Raw genomic sequence first — 18658 nt, forward strand, 5'->3', positions numbered from 1 at the left:
TTTCTACTTTTGTATAAAATAATATATTTATACTAAACTCATTTTAAAAGTGTGGATCTAAATCTATTATAATTTATATTTACACACTCATTTCTAGTTTTATACAAGGAAATAGATTTATATTACACATTACCAAATATTAAAAGGTAGGTAATTATTTGTTTACTCAAATTGATTTTGTAAAAACAATGGACGCCAAGAAAGAAGTCCTTAGGTCCTAAAATTAAGTTTCCATAGTAACGGGGCGTAAAGCAAATTCTCAACATTTATAAAGCACGCCAATGCAATGTTCACGAAAATACAGATAGCTCTCAATTTTTTCTTTATTTTTGTCTCTTCACTGCTGAAAAAGAAAAAAAAAGACATTAAACAAGACGACTTGGTCACAGACAGGAACCTCTCGTAGATTTGTCTTTGCGATTGAACACAAATTAGGGTTTTTATTTCCAGGTAAATATTCTCCTCCCCTTTTTTCGATTTGTTTCTCCTCCTCTGCTGAATGATGATTATCCCCAATTTCTCCAGGTTCTGATTCTGCTTCTTCGATTTCAAATGGGAAAATTTTGTTGCTTCACTTCCCCTTCCGAGGTACCAATTTTTCATTTTATTATTTTAATTTTGAGATATTGATTTTTTTTTTTTGTAAAAAAAACTGTTTTGTCTTCTTTTTGCTATGATTGATGTGTTTAGAATGTTTGTTCTGTAATTATAAGTGAAAGTTTTGAGCTTTAAGCTTTTTCTTGGTTTGGTTTTTTATTTATTTAATTTAAAGGTTGTGGGAGGACAATCATCATCTCGATCTGGTAAAGGAAGAAGTGATGAAGGTTTAATCAAGTACGGCTTCAGTCTAGTCAAAGGCAAAGCTAACCACCCCATGGAGGATTACCATGTCGCTAACTTCATCAACGTACAAGACCATGAACTCGGTCTTTTCGCTATCTACGACGGTCACATGGGTCCCACCGTCCCTGCCTACTTGCAGAAGCACCTCTTCTCCAATATCCTCAAGGAGGTAAAACAAATTAAAAAAAAAAAAAGATTATTTACTTTCACTCTCTTATTATGGGACTTTTAAGAGAACTGTGTGTTTAAATGGTGTGTGTAGGGAGAGTTCTGGGTGGATCCTAGAAGGTCTATACAAAAAGCTTATGAGAAGACGGACCAATCCATTCTGTCCAACAGTTCTGACTTGGGTCGTGGCGGGTCCACCGCTGTTACGGCTATATTGATTAACGGGAGGAGGTTGTGGATAGCTAATGTTGGCGATTCGCGAGCGCTTCTTTCTCAAGGAGGTAGGACGATGCAGATGAGTACGGATCATGAGCCTGGTGTCGAAAGGTCGAGTATTGAGGATAGAGGTGGATTTGTATCCAATCTACCAGGTAAAATAAAATAGAGAGAGAAAGTAGTCATGTGGTGTGATATAACAGTGAACCGTTTTTTTGATTAGTATGTAAAAATGATTTTTGTGATTTTTTATTTAATAGGTGATGTTCCTCGAGTGAATGGTCAATTAGCGGTGTCTCGTGCCTTTGGTGATAAGGGATTAAAGACACATCTGAGTTCAGAGCCTGATATTAGAGATGCTTATGTTGATAGCCAGACAGATGTTCTTGTCCTCGCAAGTGATGGCATTTGGAAGGTAATAAAAATGACATCTTTATTCTTCTTCTTCTTATTTATATTATTAAAAACATGATTGTGTGGTGTAAACAGGTGATGTCAAATGAAGAGGCAATGGAGATAGCTAGAAGGGTGAAAGATCCACAGAAGGCGGCCAAGGAACTAACAGCTGAAGCTTTGAGAAGAGAGAGCAAAGACGACATATCTTGTGTCGTGGTCCGGTTCAGATAACCGACTCTTGGGTGGATTTTTTTTTTTAATTTCTAAAAGGGGGAGATGGTTGCATTTTCAATCAAGATTCATGATAGCTTCTTGCTATATAGCTTTATAATGGGGTTGGTTCGGTGTTGTGTAAATGGTGTGTTAAAAAGACGACAAAAAGAGAAGAAAAAAAAAGCAGAGGGAAATTGAGTTGGTGTGGGTGATGGTTATTATTGGTTGATTTGTTATCATCTTATTATTAGGTTTACCTAAGTATGTGAAAATACCTTTGTGTTAGGTTTGCATATGTTTTTAAACAAATATTTTCTGTTTTGTATTGACTATTTTTTTAGGCCAAATGACATTTATATTGACTACTTAAAAGGTTCTTAGTTCGTCCCTAAGTGTGCAAAACCCAAAATGCGTTGTGTATCAATCAATTCAACAACAAAGAAGCAAACTAAGTGATATAAAGAGTTGAAGATATAACGCAGTGTTTTATGTTGTAGAACGTCAAAGATCTGAAAACATCATCAACAAAGACGATTAAGAAAATACACAATCTAAGAGCAAAAGAAGCTTGCTGTCTTCGGTTAATGATTCAGGATGATGCTCATTACGCTTCTCACGGAGGAGCCAGGACTTCAGTTCTGCAATGATTCGGTACTTCAATGAGTGTCTGTCTAATTGTCTAAGTACCGAATTAGACAGACACTCATTGAAGTACCGAATCATTGCAGAACTGAAGTCCTGGCTCCTCCGTGAGAAGCGTAATGAGCATCATCCTGAATCATTAACCGAAGACAGCAAGCTTCTTTTGCTCTTAGATTGTGTATTTTCTTAATCGTCTTTGGTATCGGTGCGGGTGATTCGGATTTTCGGATTTTCGGGTTTATGTTTAGAAGTACCATTCGGTATTTACTAATTATCGGATCGGATTCGGTTCGGTTCCTTCCGGATTCGGTTCGGATCGGATGTAACCAATATTTAAAATCGTTCAAAAATATATTTTTTAAACCTCGAAAAGTGACAAATTTTTGTTTCAAAATATATAAATTGTTTACAAATCTAATTAAATATTAGTTAAACTAATTAAATTAGCTAAAAATAATTCAAAATAACAAATAAAACAAACTACAAAAATATTTTGAATAGTCGAAAATATCTATATCACCTTAAAATATATCAAAACATTAACATATTTAACTAATTTCGGATATCTTCGGATCCTAGTTCGGATTCCGGTTCGGTTCGGATTATAACCAAACACCAAAGTACTAAGCTGATAAGTCCCGTTCGGATATTTTTGTATAACAGTTCGGATTCGGTTTCAGTTTTTCCGGTCCGGGTTTAGGTAGGTACTTCGGGTTCGGGTAAAAACGCCCAGGCCTATGTCTAACGGTAAAGGAAAATTTACTCTTTTAAAAATTAAGCTTAAAAACAGAAAAAGATTGCTTCTCATACCTCTTCCTGAGCCTCATCACCTTTGGCTTGCTCATCTATAAGAACAAAAACAAAGGTTTGAGTTTGAGTTAAGATTGTAAGATAGGGACGGAGATAAAATTAAAAAAACAAAAGATTTACCTGCTTCCTCTGGGAGGTCAGAAGTCCACAAGGTGAGATTGTCTCTAAGTAGCTGCATAATAAGAGTGCTGTCCTTGTATGATTCCTCGTTTAGGCTGTCAAGTTCAGCTATTGCATCGTCGAATGCTTGCTTAGCCAATTGGCATGCGCTGTGTACGCAATAGTTTCAGAATGTTAGAAGAAAGCGAAACCACCGATTCACATTGTATATGATATTTTCCAGAAAAAAAACAAAACAAAAGAAACCTTCCAGGAGAGTTTAAGATCTCATAGTAGAAAACAGAAAAGTTCAACGCCAAGCCAAGTCTAACTGGATGTGTTGGTGCCAATCCACTCTCTCCAGCAGCAACAGCACCCTACAATCGCCAGTACCAAACCACATTGTTCATCTTTTCCACGAGCTCACATTAAAGACATAACATGAACCAAAGTTACCTTATATGCCTCAAGAGACTGATCTGCAGCTTCCTTGCGTTCAACACCAGAACTGAACTCCGCCAAATATCGGTAATAATCTCCTTTCCTACATACAAGTAAAGCCACAACAGTTAAAATCTCAGACCCCTAGAACAACTTCATTTTTAGGACTCACATTTTGTAGAAAAACACGGTGGACTCCACGGCAGTAGACGGAGGGATGAGATGTTTATCAATGACCGACAAGATGTCATTACAAACTCTAGCAAGCTCGTCTTCAAACTCTCTTTCGATAGCTCTGAATCCTCTTCACATTCTCCTCGTTCCCTTTTGAGTCTTCCTTCTGCTCAATGGAAGATAGGATTCTCCACGAAGCTCTCCTCGCACCGATCACGTTCTTGTAACCAACGGACACAAGGTTCCTCTCCTCTACCGTGAGCTCCACGTCAAGCTGAGCTACTTTCTTCATCGCCTCAACCATCTCTGCACACATACATCAAATGTTTAGTTTGGTCGGAACAGTAGAGAGATCTAAGGGAAACGGTTCATACCATCGTATCGTTCGGTTTGTTCAGAGAGCTTGGCCAAGTAAACATGTTTCTCCCTCTCATTCTCCATGGCAACAGTTGATGCTCGATATGGTTTTTGAGATTAGTGGTTAACCCTACGGATGAGGCCGTTGGATCTAAGTCAACGAACTCATAAACTAAACTTTTTGAAATTATAAAAGAAGCCTCTAAGGTTTTGTTTTGATTCGATAAGTAACCTAAACTGAAGATATTGTTCAATCAAACCCTATTGAATTTGGAAGATTGGCGAATTAAAAAGAACGATGGGTAAAACGGTAATGTGCGTGACTAACGGAGGGAGACATGTCCTCTTGTCGACCATTTGGGTTTTGTTCTTTTCAATAATAGTACGAAACAAAATACATTATTAAAAATTAACTTTAAGAAGTTTGTACGACTTCTTGGTGAGTATTGAGTAGTGTACTGATGAAAAAAGTTATCTAACTGAACTGTTGGTTTTAGATCACAACTTGATGCAAAAATTGGTGTCTTTAGATTCTTTGTATCCTGAGTGTGTCAGCTAAAACATGCTTTTGGTTTAATGAAACGCAAAATCGGAACTACAATGAGAAAGAAAGCAATTTGTTCAAGAAAATGCAAATTCCGACAACTTCAGTGTCCTGCTTTTTGACTTATAAAGAAGAAAAAAAAGTTCTCTCGATCTCATGCTCCCTCTTCGTTTTCCGGTTCGCTTTATCAAGTAATCGATTAAACCGGTTTTGCATATTCAGTCACCACGATGATATTGTAGGCTACGAAAAGGCCAATATTGTTGGGGTCATTAGTAATGAGTTCCAAAATGATGTTGACCTGCATCTGCTTCGTTCTTTATCTGATTCATTGCTTTGTCTTTGTGACACTGACGCGCGTTCCGTCCCACATAACGTAATGAACTTCTTGGGGAATCGTGGGGGAAAAAGGAAAAAAGATTTGGGGCGAGAGAGGCTCGAACTCTCGACCTCAGGATCACTCAGTAGCTATGAGACCTACGCGCTAGCCAACTGCGCCACCGCCCCGTTGTTGTTACTAGTAGCTATTTAGTTAAAAAAATTTATAATTTGTTTTGAATTCAGAAACATTTTTTTTTTTCATTTTGTAGTTTTTTTTTTTTGACTAAAAAGCTTCATTTTAGTCATTTTGTAGTTTTTTGCAAGGGGAATTTCAATTTTACCACTAGTGTGTTTTCCATATAACAATACCTCAATATAGTTTATGTCGCATGATCGTACTTTTTCTCATCGACGTCTTGATCTCTTTTCTTCAACATATTCCGTAACCCTAAGGTCTAGCCCGACACTATAGTCAGTACTGACTATAGTATTTTGTTAGATAATACGCTTGTGTGAAGTTTCTCAATGCTTAATGGAGGCTAACTAAGATATTCTTTTAGAGGCAGATTTAAGTTTTAATAAATATTTTAAATTGACTTGAAGTTTCATAAAGCCTATTATCGAGCGTCGTTGACAAAAAAACCAGCCAATTTTGTTTTTTGGGCAAAAAAATCAGCCAAAATTGTTTTTTATTTTTTGGATAAATAGCCAAAATTGTTTTTTTTCTTTGCTAAAAAAACCCAAAATTAAATAGCCAAAATTGTTAGAAAAGACATCTATAAAAGGGTGATATATATAATACAGATATTTTTTTTGTCAACATAATACAGATATAATTTAGGGGCAATTTGTAAGATATACATAAGAGACACAAAAATAAAGAATATGTTCATTCTACAGTATAAATTCATTGATGTGAAAGGTTCTTCAAAAAATACCACTATTATCCTTCAGAAAGCGCGTGAACATGTGGAAGAGAAAATAAATAAAAGATGTACTATACAATATTCACTATAGTCTCGACACATTTGTAACAAAACAACAGATACCCATAAAGCAAAATTAGACTATATTATATGCATATAGTATGGACAAAGCTGCAAGAAAAATAGACATTCACTTGAAACAACATATCATATACCCAAACCATATATTCTAAACGCTAAACACTAAACCCTAAACCCAAACCATATACCCAAACTATATACATTAAACTCTAAACCCTAAACCCAAACCATATACCTTAAACCCTAAACTCAAACCCTAAACCATAAACTCAAACTCTGAACCCAAACCCTAAACCCAAACCATATACCCTAAACCCAAACCCTAATCCTAAACCCTAAACCCAAACTTTTATCCATTACGTGACTATACTATACATATTATGGTATGGAATACTCGACACATCCACAAACTTTGTATATATGAAATTCTTTAAAATTTCCTTAGAGAGAAAGATGATGAGTGGCGATGGTATTGGAGAACAAAACAGTGTAACTGATCAAGTAGTAACTAAGACGAATCAGAAGACAAAGAAGGAGATACAAATTGCAAAAGAGGAAAAAAAGAAATGTATCATACTATACTGTAATTTAAAATAGTATGGAACATATGACGCATGATATTGTTCATCTTCTTCCCCAATTCAATCTAACCCAGAACTCTAAACCCAAACTATATACGCTAAACCTAAACCCTAAATCCTAAACCCAAACCATATACGCTAAACCCAAATCATAAACCCAAACCATATATCCTAAACCCAAACCCTAAACCATAAACCCTAAACCCAAACTCTGAACTCTAAACCCAAACCATATACCCTAAACCCAAACCGTATACCCAAACCATATACCCTAAATCCAAACTCTAATCCTCAATCCTAAACCCTAAACCCAAATCTTTGTCGATTACATGACTATGCTATACATATTATGGTATGGAATACTCGACACACCGACAAACTTTGTATATATGAAATTCTTTAAAATTTTCTTAGAGAGAAAGATAATGAGTGGCGACGGTGTTGGAGAACAAAACAGTGTAATTGATCAAGTAATGAATAAGAAGAATCAGGAGGCATATAAGGAGATACAAATGCAAAAGAAGAGAAAAATAAATATATCATAATATACTGTAATTTAAAATAGTATAGAACATATGACGCATGATACTATTCATCTTCTTCCCCAATTCAATTCATCGTTCTTTTCATCTAGATCTTCTGTGAAAACAATTTCCAGTTTCCAAATTAAAAAATGATATCCTACGTATGCCGCACAGCCGAACCATTTATACTTGATTTAACTTCTTTGTTCTCAAACTCAGATTTCCACAAACCTTCTTCTTACAATCCCTTTTTTTGCTGTCTGTAATATATTGTAAAGTAAAAACAAATTTTTCATTTTTAGAATAAAGAGATCAAACACTCGTTGGTGTTTATACGCGTTTAAAAAGGATATTTTTGGCACTTTACACAATAATATATAACATATCATAGCCAAAGTAGTGCTATGGTATAATTTTTTTTTTCCATTTCTTATATATATGGACTCTAATTTCCCTATAATTTAACGTTAAACAAGAAAAGTATACGCGTACAGACATTATTTTTCTATCAGTAACATACGCTATGATAGATTTACACCCATATACTAGCACATCAATGATTCGAACACAAACCACTCTGCCTTTACGGATATATTTTCTTCGTTTTTTGTGCAAGAGAGAGAGACAGCTAATGGAGATAAAATAATGACAGAAGGAGGTTCCACGTGGAGGGATCTGCCAGTTCACGAATTCTCTTATGTTTCTTCTTTAATCTCCACTCCAGCTATCTCCTCTTTCGACATGCTGGCAAACTGGCTCCACTTTCTTTTTCTCTTTATTACCAAACAAATATCTTTATTGGCTGACCAAACAAATGTTGTCATCAACCAACATTTTCATGTAAATATCTCTTAAAAATTCCCACCATTTTCTATCTATAATGATCAAAACTACCAATGAATAGGTTGGTATGAGAAATGATATACTTTTTTTTTTGTTGGGTCAACTACACAGTTATCTATATATAATCTGATTCTGCTCAATATAATAATAATTGTGAAAATGCAAACGGGACTCATGTAGATTATAGATAGTGGGGTTTAATAATAGTTTGCACTAGAAAAGAAGAGAAAAAGGGGGTTAAAAGAGGGATGGTCGTTATTGGGTGCGTGCATGCGTGCGGGGGACTATGTAAAGCTGCTTCTCATTTTTTTGTTTTTATAAAGTAAGCTGTTTCGCTCATGTGATCTTTTCAATTCTTTTGCCTTACAACAGCATTTACATTTGCATTAATTTACATATCCTTGTTAGTTTTACTCTTTTTTACTATGTGTTTACTTTTGTTTTGGTAAATAAGAGTATGTGTTTTTTTCAAAAAAAAAAACAAGAGTATGTGTCTATCTCAAAGATATGGCTTTAGTCCCTACAAGAGCTGTTCTATACGTTTAATGTACGTGTGCACCGTAGAAACGCAAAATATTGCTCCAATATTTGCCCCTGCTTATATAAAGTACATGTACATATTTGTTTATATGAACGTATCATGAAATAATATACCTACTAGATATCGTGGTGTAAAACCATAATGTTTGGTATTTGTTAATTTTCAGTTATGAATTCAAAGTTTTCTTCTAAAAAGGTAATTCTGACTTACCATAATACGTGTACTAATCCTCTATATATTAATTGAAAAACATTTGAAAAATTGTAACCTCAATTTTATAATAATTAAAAAAGACCCCAATACTTAGGTGTCATTCAATTAAATAGTCAATTACATTCATTTAAAAAATAAGTAGGTCCACATTCGATTTTTATATGTTGCTAGATACATTCTTTGGTCAAACTATATGATATGATGATATGATATGATATTTATAATAGAAGCATTTATGATTGTTCCGCTAGATATAATTAATATTTTATTTTATTTCCTTAAAAAAACCTACGGAATTACCATAATGACTAATATATATATATATATGACAATTAATGTTTCTAATAATAAAGATTTGATAACAATTTATATCTCCTCCATTATTTTTGTTTCATTTTATATTATTAAAATAAATTAAATAATCGAATTAGCTATAAAATTAAAATTTAGATTTTTTCGTATATGTTATATTTTGAATTTTAAAAAATGACAATAAATGACTAAAACTATTAAAATTATTATGTTAAAATTTAATGACCAATGGTTTAACACTTTTATTATAAAAAGATACACATGATTTTAAACCCACATTAGATTTTTATGTCGCTAGATACATTCGATTTTTATATATCGCTAGATACATTCTTTGGTCAAACTATATGATATGATATTTACGATAGAAATATTTATGATTGTTCCGCTAGATATAATTACTATTTTATTTTCTTTCCTTAAATAAAATCTACAAATTACCATAAATGACTAATATATATATATATATATATATATGACAATTAATGTATCTAATAATATATATTTGATAACAATTTATATCTCCTCCATCATTTTTTGTTTAATTTTATATTATTAAAATAAATTAAACAATCGAATTAGCTATAAAATTAAAATTTATATATTTCGTATATGTTATATTTTGATTTTTAAAAAATGACAATAAATGACTAAAACTATTAAACTATTATTTTAAAAATTAATGATCAATGGTTTAACACTTTTATTATAAAAAGATACACATGATTTTGAAACCATATGAGTAAAAAGTATCATTTAATAATAAAACAAATAAATATATAGATTAAACTATATACCATATAAGATTACATAAATATTTTAATTTCAAAACTTTCAATGAGTTTTCAAGAACATTTATAAATTATAAACTTATTAAATTTTTCACATTGAAAATTTTGTTATCAATGATTTAAATATTTTATTATAAAACAATATAAAGGATCATAGAACCGTATGATTGTGAAGTTTCATTTAATAAATAACTATATAAAATATACTATATAAAATATATTATTCTTAGAAAAGTAAATTGGTCCATCTTAACTTATATTACACTTTTTATTAAACTAACTATCGAATTGATAAATAATATACAAAAACAATCTCGCACTTTCCTTAACTAAAAGCTATGAAATTACCTAATATAATTAACGTATATATGAAAATTAATTATTATGAATAGTGAATATTTGATAGCAATTTTTTATCTTAGTTTTTATTTTATTTTATATTATTAAAAGATATTAAAATCACATTAACTATATAATAAAAACATTTAGATTTTTTCTTATATGTTATTTTTTGAATTTTTAAAATGTTTATAAATTATTAGAAATTTGAATATATCACTTTGAAAATTGTGTGATCAATAGCTTAATTTGTTTGTTATAATAAGATACAAATAATTATAAAATTGTATTAACATGAATTTTTATTTTACAAATAGATTAATTTGTTATATATATATATATATATATATATATATATATATATATATATATATATATTGGATGCATCAATTTTATTCGTTCAGTTGAAAGCTTTCAAAACTATGTGAAAGACTAAAGTCAAAGTAATTCAATTTTGGAAATAATAAGATGATGTTTCTAAAATCATTAAAATAGTTCTCAATGATGTGAAAGTTAAATATTAAAAAATTGTAAAACATGTTTTTGTAATAAAAATGACTTATTGGCCATATTACAGTTTTTATAGATATAAACGTGGTGATAAAAAATTTAATCCCAAATTGATCAGACTCATCATAAATTCAAAATAGATTTTAGTACACAATTACAATTACAAATGTTCATCCCAACATATCTCATATATACAGTATAACATCTTTAAATTAATAATCAATAAATTAATATACACTAAAAATCTATATAAATTAATATAATTTTATAATCCCAAATTGAGTTTTTGGTTCAATTGGTATATCGATAAATTAATAATCTCTATAAATTAATAAAAATTTATAATTTTGGTGTAGTCCCAAAATTATTAATTTATAGAGGTTTCATTGTATATATATATTAAAGGAGAAACATTTTAAGAAATTTATTCACACTATAATGGAATGTGGCAGTCTCACAATTATTTAAGAATGAACATTCACACTCTAATAAATTTTTTCACACTCTACATAAATGTGTTCAAACTATGTATTTTATGTTTTATTTTTAATATAAAATTCACATGTAAGGTTCCAAAAATATGAATAATCCAATTCTACGATAGGATATTAATATATGATAAAAAACAATCCAAAACCAACTAATATTCAAACTATGGCTGTTCAATATGCTAAACCGAAGAGTATCAAACCGGCCAGAAATAGATAATATGGTTATGTTTTGGTATATGTCGTCGTAACCAAATGGATGTAATTTTATAAAAACCGTAGGATTTGGATATGGTTTGATTTATAACCGTTTAAACTGAAACATGTAAATATGTATATATTTATAACGACGCATGAATATCTATTTGTTATATGAGTTGAACCATAATTATAATTTGTAAATCACTTGAATCACTTGAATTATAATTAAGTAACAATTTACTGCAACTGAGGCTTCTTATTTTCTTAGTCTTTCTTTTTCGATATTTTTACTTTATTTTAACAATAACTAAATTGAAGTAAAGATTATAAATTTGATCAACAATTAGTTGAAATTCTTTACAACTTTTTTATCTTTAAACAAACAGAACTGTGTTTAATCGAAAACATATTAATTTGATGAACACTAAATATGGAAGAATATAAAACCTTTTATTTCATGCTTCAGTTTTTTTTCTTTTATTTTTATTTTCAAAATTTAGAGCTTTGATATTAATTCTAGATTTGATTATTTTATTAGATGATAGAAGCATTTTTTTGTTTTTATTATTTTATTTAAATATATAATATTTTTTAATAAATGAATTTTTGACAACATGACTCTAAAATTCATATAAAATATAATATGATCTCAAACTAAATAATTATTTTTTGATATAAAACCGAATAAACTGAAAATCGACGGTATATAAGCCAAATCGAACTGAAGTAAATATGGATTTAGAATAGTAGTTATATTTTACTAACCGAAATACAGTAAAAACCGAACATAACCGAAACCAACCCGATATCCGGATTGAACACTCCTAATCTAAATGAAACCGAACTATTGTTACATTCTCCAAAACATAATAAAAATAATAACTTCATCCCGCGCAAGGCGCGGATCTTATCCTATCCTAGTATTTGTTAAAAAAGAATTGTGTATCCTTGAATCAAATCGGCCATAACTAGACAACCACACCAGGACGATTAATACTATATTAGTTGATTCACAACAAACTCTACATCTAATTTAATGTCTGGCACTAATAAAACAACTATGTTAGGGATTTGTAAAATTTATTTATATTGTTGTATCATATAGTCTAATGCTACTTCCACTTATTTTATAATTCTGATGCAAAATTTATCAAAAATATTCTACGGTTTATTTTTTTATTGGTTAAAATATGGTTATGTATATATGTAGTGATGTTTTTATTTTGGAAATATGCAAAACTAAATATTTTCTCAATATAATTAAAATGAAATGTAGAGAGTATCAATTAGGCATTTATGAACGAGGGATGATAAATTTCTACAGGGATATATGTACTCAAACTTGAAAGATCCAATCCCTTCATCAGGTTCCACTTACCCTTAATCCCTTATCGCTTGGTGGATTTAACAATGGACTTCCACTAATCTTGAAAAGTCAATACTAATCCAATCGGCATAATCATCATGAGTATTTGTCTAATTTCCTACACGCATTGATTAATTACCTTTCATATTTTTGCTATTGTATGGTCGAGATTTACTTATAATTCTCCAATTTTTTTTTTCTTTTAACATCGAATCTGGTCTTACTGCTTAACTTTGATCTCATATAATTTCAGTCAGCTTATGATCAGGAGAATTAATGTCAAGTACATCATACTATATATGTGATAGTAAGGAATATATATGAGTTTTCAATATTTGACAAACAAGTTGCAAGCTGCATTGAAATTTAAGATTGATTATATATAGTTTTCACGAAAAGAAATCAAGGGATGAACCAACCCGAGGATGAGAACAAGGCTATGCAGAGAAGAACACAAATAGTATAATCAACCAACTCAAAATAGAACATGGGTATCAACGATGATTATCTTATTATAATGCTTAATCACATAGTCTTCTTCTTTTTTCTTCTATAGACTTGTGGAGGTAATATATAGTTTGTCTATAAGATATATGATAGTAGAGAGGTATACGTATACTGGTTACGCCATATAATATGGCAGAATCATTACAATATATACTATTTAATTTTGAGAGCTGAAAATAGCTTAGTATAATTTATTGTTAACTATAGCATTGTGAGTGAAATTCCTGATTCCAAAAATTTGATAAAACTCTGTATCATCTCTCGATTTACAGATTGTTTTCGAGGATCAGTATATAACTATATTTAAGAACATCAATGGAGATATTAAATGAATGATGAAATAAAAAGTTGTGGAAGAGGTACAATGTTAAAACCTGGCAAAAATTATAGACAGCGAAGACATACTCAGTGTAGGGTCAGAGTCATAATACGGCATCGTTTAAGAGTTGCAATTTGCCAAAAAAAAGAAGAGAAAAATTGAAAAAGTCGTTCGTGAGGCATTTGACGACATAAAGGAGCTAACTTTCCTTCAATTACAATCTTTTCTTCTTTTCTTTTCTTGGCTGATGTTTTAATTAGACGGACCCCATTCTCCATATATTCATTCATTTTTATTTTATTCAACTTATCTGTTATCGGTGTATATATCATCCAAACCATCATCATCATCAATCAAAAGAGTTATATATCATTTAGTATAACACATGTCTTCTAATACGAGCTATTACCGATCGCCGTTTGGAGATACGACCTTCACGAAAGTGTTCGTCGGAGGCTTAGCATGGGAGACACCAACCGATGAAATGCGTCGTTACTTCGATCAGTTTGGAGAGATTCTTGAAGCAGTCATCATCACGGACAAGACCACAGGAAAATCTAAAGGCTATGGTTTCGTAAGTTAATCCATTATTTTCTGTTATATAATTGTTTTTCGAGGCCGGCAACGTCATCATCTCGGTGGTTCCAGGTCACGTTTCGTGAGCCAGACTCAGCGACTAGAGCAGTGGTCGATCCAAATCCTGTGATCGATGGAAGAAAGGCAAATTGCAATATTGCGTCTTTTGGACGGCCACGACCATCGACGCCTAGAGGTTAGTGTAGCCATTTTATCTTCTGAATGTGTCAATCATCGTCTCATAGGTCTATTAAATGTTCAATCCTTTTGACTGGATTATTTGATGGGTTTAATCTTTCTTTTTTTCCAAAAATAACAAAAGCTCATATGATGATGAATAATATGCTACTAAGTGTTTTTCATAATATAAATCATATTTTTCTTTGGTAGAAGAACCGGATTCATCGCTTATTTTATCGTTAAAGATATTAATCAGTATAGAAGATTTTCATATTATATATGGAAGCTCTTAGAAAACATATAAATTTTCATATACTTTTTAACTATAAAATTGAATTTCTGTGATATGCATACAAGGAAAGATGCTACATTTCTAATTATATATATAATCATTAGGAATTCTATGTAAAATATTTAAGATTACTCTTTGATGGCACAGGGAGAGGACAAGGAGGAAGCCCTAGTCAGTATCAAGGCGGGGGACAATCAGGCTATACCGGAATGGCTGCTCCGCTGCAGCAGGCTGCAACTGCCCAGCTCATGTATCCGCCGTACGGGTACGTGATTCTTTTTATCATTTTAAAAATAAGAATTGATGGGTTTTTTCTCTTTATTGAAATACAAAGGGTGTAAAGAAATTTGTAATTGCGTAGTCAATACAATGGTCCAATGCGATTGAAATGGTAAGAGATAGAGGGTGATATTTAATGCTTCAATTTGAGCAAGTTGGAGTCAGCCTGTAAATATCATATTCATAATATAAATACTTATCAGACTAGCTAGTTGTCTTGTAAAAAGTATACTATATTGTAGATTAGCCAGACCAGGGTCGCAATAGAACAATAATAGCGAAATATGTCATGTGCATATATAAAGAGTGTATATTTATGTTTCGATGAATTTGCATGCACTTAATTTTGTCGAGGAAAAATAATTTACACTTTTTTGTGTGTGGTATTTTGGTGCCTCAGTTCAAATACTAACTGGTTTAGCGTCATTAAATTTTTGTTTTCAGGTACAGCTACAATTCTGAATATGGGTACCACCAAGTCAGTCTCTCTCTCTCTCTCTCTCTCTCTCTCTCTCTCTCTCTCTCTCTCTCTCTCTCTCTCTCTCTCTCTCTCTCTCTCTCTCTCTCTCTCTCTCTCTCTCTCTCTCTCTCTCTCTCTCTCTCTCTCTCTCTCTCTCTCTCTCTCTCCATATACAATTAGAAACATGCAATGATATATATATATATATTTGTATATTGTTTCCATCTATCGGCTGTTATTGATTGAGTCGGTTTAGTCTTCAAATCTGAGAACTATGTACCAATGTTGGTTGGTTGTGCAATTGTAGATAAATGACGTAGGAGTCTAGAGTAAATCATGAATGTGATTGTGTTGTTTAAATTAACAATAATAATTCTGGTAGTGAATTTCTTACATGCAGGCATTATACAACACACAACTCCAACAAGCACAATACTATCAACAGCAAATGTACGGTGGAGGGGCAACATCACCATCGTCGTCCAACATCATGCCTTCTCCTTACTATTACCTCCAAACTCCAAGCCCTAGACCATATCCTCATCAACATTATCAGCATTATGCTCATCATATTCATCAGCAGCAGCAGCAACAAGAACGCTTACCTTCTGCGTCTTCTTACCTAATCTACCCATCCAATTTCGAGGCTCCTACTACTACCTCTAATGCCCCTACTTCCCACGAGCCAATATCTTCTCCCACTGGTACGTCATTAAATAGTTCAGTGATTTGTTTTCTCTAGCGACATTGTTTATCACCATGAAAATGCATTTATCATCATAACAAGTTATAAGTTCACTAAGGTATACTAGGTAGTGTTGTCAAAAACAACAAAAAAACGAATTACCTAGTAAGATCATATGCATATATAATAGTAGTACAGAAGATTACATGTAATAACAAAAAAGAGTGAATAATCGTGCACATCGAATATATATATATATATAATTGCGTCATGTCCATGTGAACTGAGCTGTCTATTTTTTTTGTTCCCTCACATCTGTCTATCGTCCATCATGGGGCATGCATATATGAGTATGTGTATGTAGTATATATGCGTAAACCAATAGTGTTTGCATGTGGGTTTCTGTCACCTTTTTATTATCATTGATTCTCAAGGTCTAGTCACAACTCAAAATGGAGAAGGGACCACTCTCTATTTAAGCAATTATCCAAACTTATTTGCAGAGGGGCAACCAAACAAATAAATTCTATATGTAGACTTGTAGATTGACTTTGTCTGCAAGACTTCTAGATTGACTATTTATTTAAAAATTGGTTTCGTAAGAATGTTTAGTGTTGTGGCTGTTTGTTTTCATCAGAATCACAAGCAACACATCAAGTCTCAGGAGGAGGAGAATTCGATGCAACGGATGCACCTGCAAGTACAACAAGGAACAGAGAGTTGGCATCATCTTCGTGATCAAGTGCATCTCCAACTTGTACAATCTTTTGACATTTTTTACGCTCTCTTTCTCTTCATCCAACTAAGAGAAAAAGCTAATTCGTTTATTTTCTCAACCAAATCCATGTATGTCTTAACATGACTGCCAAAATAAAGATGGCTCTCTCTCTTGTCATGTTTTCCTTTTTCTTTTTTTTTTGACGGAATAATATAATAAGTCGACTTTGATATTCTATGGTTCAAGTAGTAAAAAATGTTCTTAAATAGCTATAGGTTTTCAGTAGAACTTTTCAGTTATATGCAATGTTTTGAAAACCAGACCGGACACCGACTCGGTGAAGTTATTGGTTGACTGGTTAGACTGGTTCAACCGGTCAAACCGGGTTTTTTATTTATATAAAAATGTATATAATTATATATTTATACTATATAAACTTTACTTCTACATATAATATTTTCTCTATTTTTTTTTATTAACTCAAAATAAACAACAAACATAAATCTGATTACTATGTAAACTATAAAAAAAATTTTAAAAAAACAAATGATTTACAACTAAAACAATCATATTTATTTATTTTTACAATTAACATTTCAAATTTTTAAAATATGGTAAAAATAAAAATAGTATATGAGAGTCAAACATATATTTTCACATTTTTTCTTAGAAAAATAAAAAATTAATTAAATAGTGATAGTTGAAACTAATTATAAAATATTAAATTTTAGCTAGTAATAATTAAAAACACTTAATAATATGTTAATTTTTAAGAAACGGATTTTAAAACTAAATCGGGTCACCGGGTTTACCGGGTTTTAGCCGGTTTTACTGGTTTTTATCAAATCCGGGTTTTAAACCGAACCGGACTCGACTTCTTCAGCGAGTCACAGTCAGACCGGTTCGACCGGCCGGTTCGATCCAGTTTTCAAAACACTGGTTATATGCTAATAGTAGTAGAATTTAGTAAGAATATAAACAAATTTACAGACGGAAAATGGTGGAATCTTAAAATTATATTTACATCGCTAGAATCACGATTTATTATTAATTGTTTTGTTAATACTCGAAAACTAAATCAAGACTAATCTACCTGTTTTTGCTACTTATTATGTTTTTCTTTCAGCATGGTTAACCGTTGACAAAAAGAAAAGCATGGTTAACAACATTTTAAGTCGAAAGGTTAAGAGATGGGACGCACCTGACATATTGGACCGGTTCCGATCCAAGATATAGAAATACAGATATTATCTGTTTTTGCACTTGTTAGGATGCTAAAACCTTTTCCAGCTAGGATATTACTGGTTTCTCCGCTACCACCCGCAAACACAATTTTTACGGTTCGCAGTGGTTATTGGCGTTTCGAAACAATCATAGAAAACACTACAAATCCCTTCAAACCGCTCCGAACCTTTTAAAATCAAAAGCTGGTTCCAGCTAGCGGTTGCGGGAGAATAATTTTTTTTGTTCTTTGAAAACAAAATAAATAAAAATAATATTTAAAATATCCAATAAAAATTTTAAATTGAAATAATAGAAATTGTAAAATGTATACATATTATATTTTAATTTATATTATAAAAATTTCAAACCAAAATATTTTCTATAAATTTTTAAAATTTAATAATATGATTTTATAAATATGAATTTTATAATTATCATATTATTATGATTTTAATATTTTTATAATTACATAAAACCT

The 18658-nt window shown here is 31.4% G+C and overlaps 2 protein-coding genes, 1 non-coding gene and 1 pseudogene across 3 annotated transcripts; 2 read left to right on the forward strand and 2 right to left on the reverse strand.

Annotated features, from left to right (window-relative positions):
• Nucleotides 1-294: 294 nt before the first annotated feature.
• Nucleotides 295-2161, forward strand: LOC108814120 (probable protein phosphatase 2C 9). Its single transcript, XM_018586621.2, has 6 exons — nt 295-450; nt 526-588; nt 773-1012; nt 1106-1382; nt 1488-1642; nt 1717-2161. Exons 2-6 carry the CDS (start codon nt 553-555, stop codon nt 1852-1854), a joined length of 846 nt encoding a protein of 281 aa, XP_018442123.1. The 5' UTR covers nt 295-450; nt 526-552; the 3' UTR covers nt 1855-2161.
• Nucleotides 2162-2187: 26 nt separating this feature from the next.
• On the reverse strand, nt 2188-4629 carry LOC108814126 (14-3-3-like protein GF14 epsilon; annotated as a pseudogene).
• A 696-nt stretch (nt 4630-5325) lies between these two features.
• On the reverse strand, nt 5326-5410 carry TRNAM-CAU (transfer RNA methionine (anticodon CAU)). The gene is given in 2 exon segments: nt 5326-5361; nt 5373-5410. It is a non-coding gene; the product is annotated as a tRNA-Met (tRNA).
• Nucleotides 5411-13996: 8586 nt separating this feature from the next.
• LOC108854005 (uncharacterized) lies at nt 13997-17191 on the forward strand. Its single transcript, XM_018627493.2, has 6 exons — nt 13997-14340; nt 14415-14538; nt 14962-15079; nt 15538-15571; nt 15954-16257; nt 16876-17191. The coding sequence occupies exons 1-6, from the start codon at nt 14152-14154 to the stop codon at nt 16974-16976; spliced, it is 870 nt and encodes a 289-aa protein (XP_018482995.1). The 5' UTR covers nt 13997-14151; the 3' UTR covers nt 16977-17191.
• The last annotated feature ends 1467 nt before the right edge of the window (nt 17192-18658 follow it).

Source organism: Raphanus sativus, chromosome 1, assembly GCF_000801105.2.
Source record: "Raphanus sativus cultivar WK10039 chromosome 1, ASM80110v3, whole genome shotgun sequence".
Classification (NCBI taxonomy): domain Eukaryota; kingdom Viridiplantae; phylum Streptophyta; class Magnoliopsida; order Brassicales; family Brassicaceae; genus Raphanus; species Raphanus sativus.

Excerpts from the sequence above, each read along its gene's own strand:
- LOC108814120 (XM_018586621.2), top strand. The coding sequence starts at position 553 with ATGGGAAAATTTTGTTGCTTCACTTCCCCTTCCGAG. Across the intron at positions 589-772 it reads GCTTCACTTCCCCTTCCGAG|GTTGTGGGAGGACAATCATC; the intron begins GTACCAATTTTT and ends TTTAATTTAAAG. Across the intron at positions 1,383-1,487 it reads ATTTGTATCCAATCTACCAG|GTGATGTTCCTCGAGTGAAT; the intron begins GTAAAATAAAAT and ends TTTATTTAATAG.
- LOC108854005 (XM_018627493.2), top strand. The coding sequence starts at position 14,152 with ATGTCTTCTAATACGAGCTATTACCGATCGCCGTTTGGAGATACGACC. Across the intron at positions 14,341-14,414 it reads AATCTAAAGGCTATGGTTTC|GTCACGTTTCGTGAGCCAGA; the intron begins GTAAGTTAATCC and ends CGGTGGTTCCAG. Across the intron at positions 14,539-14,961 it reads ACGACCATCGACGCCTAGAG|GGAGAGGACAAGGAGGAAGC; the intron begins GTTAGTGTAGCC and ends TTGATGGCACAG.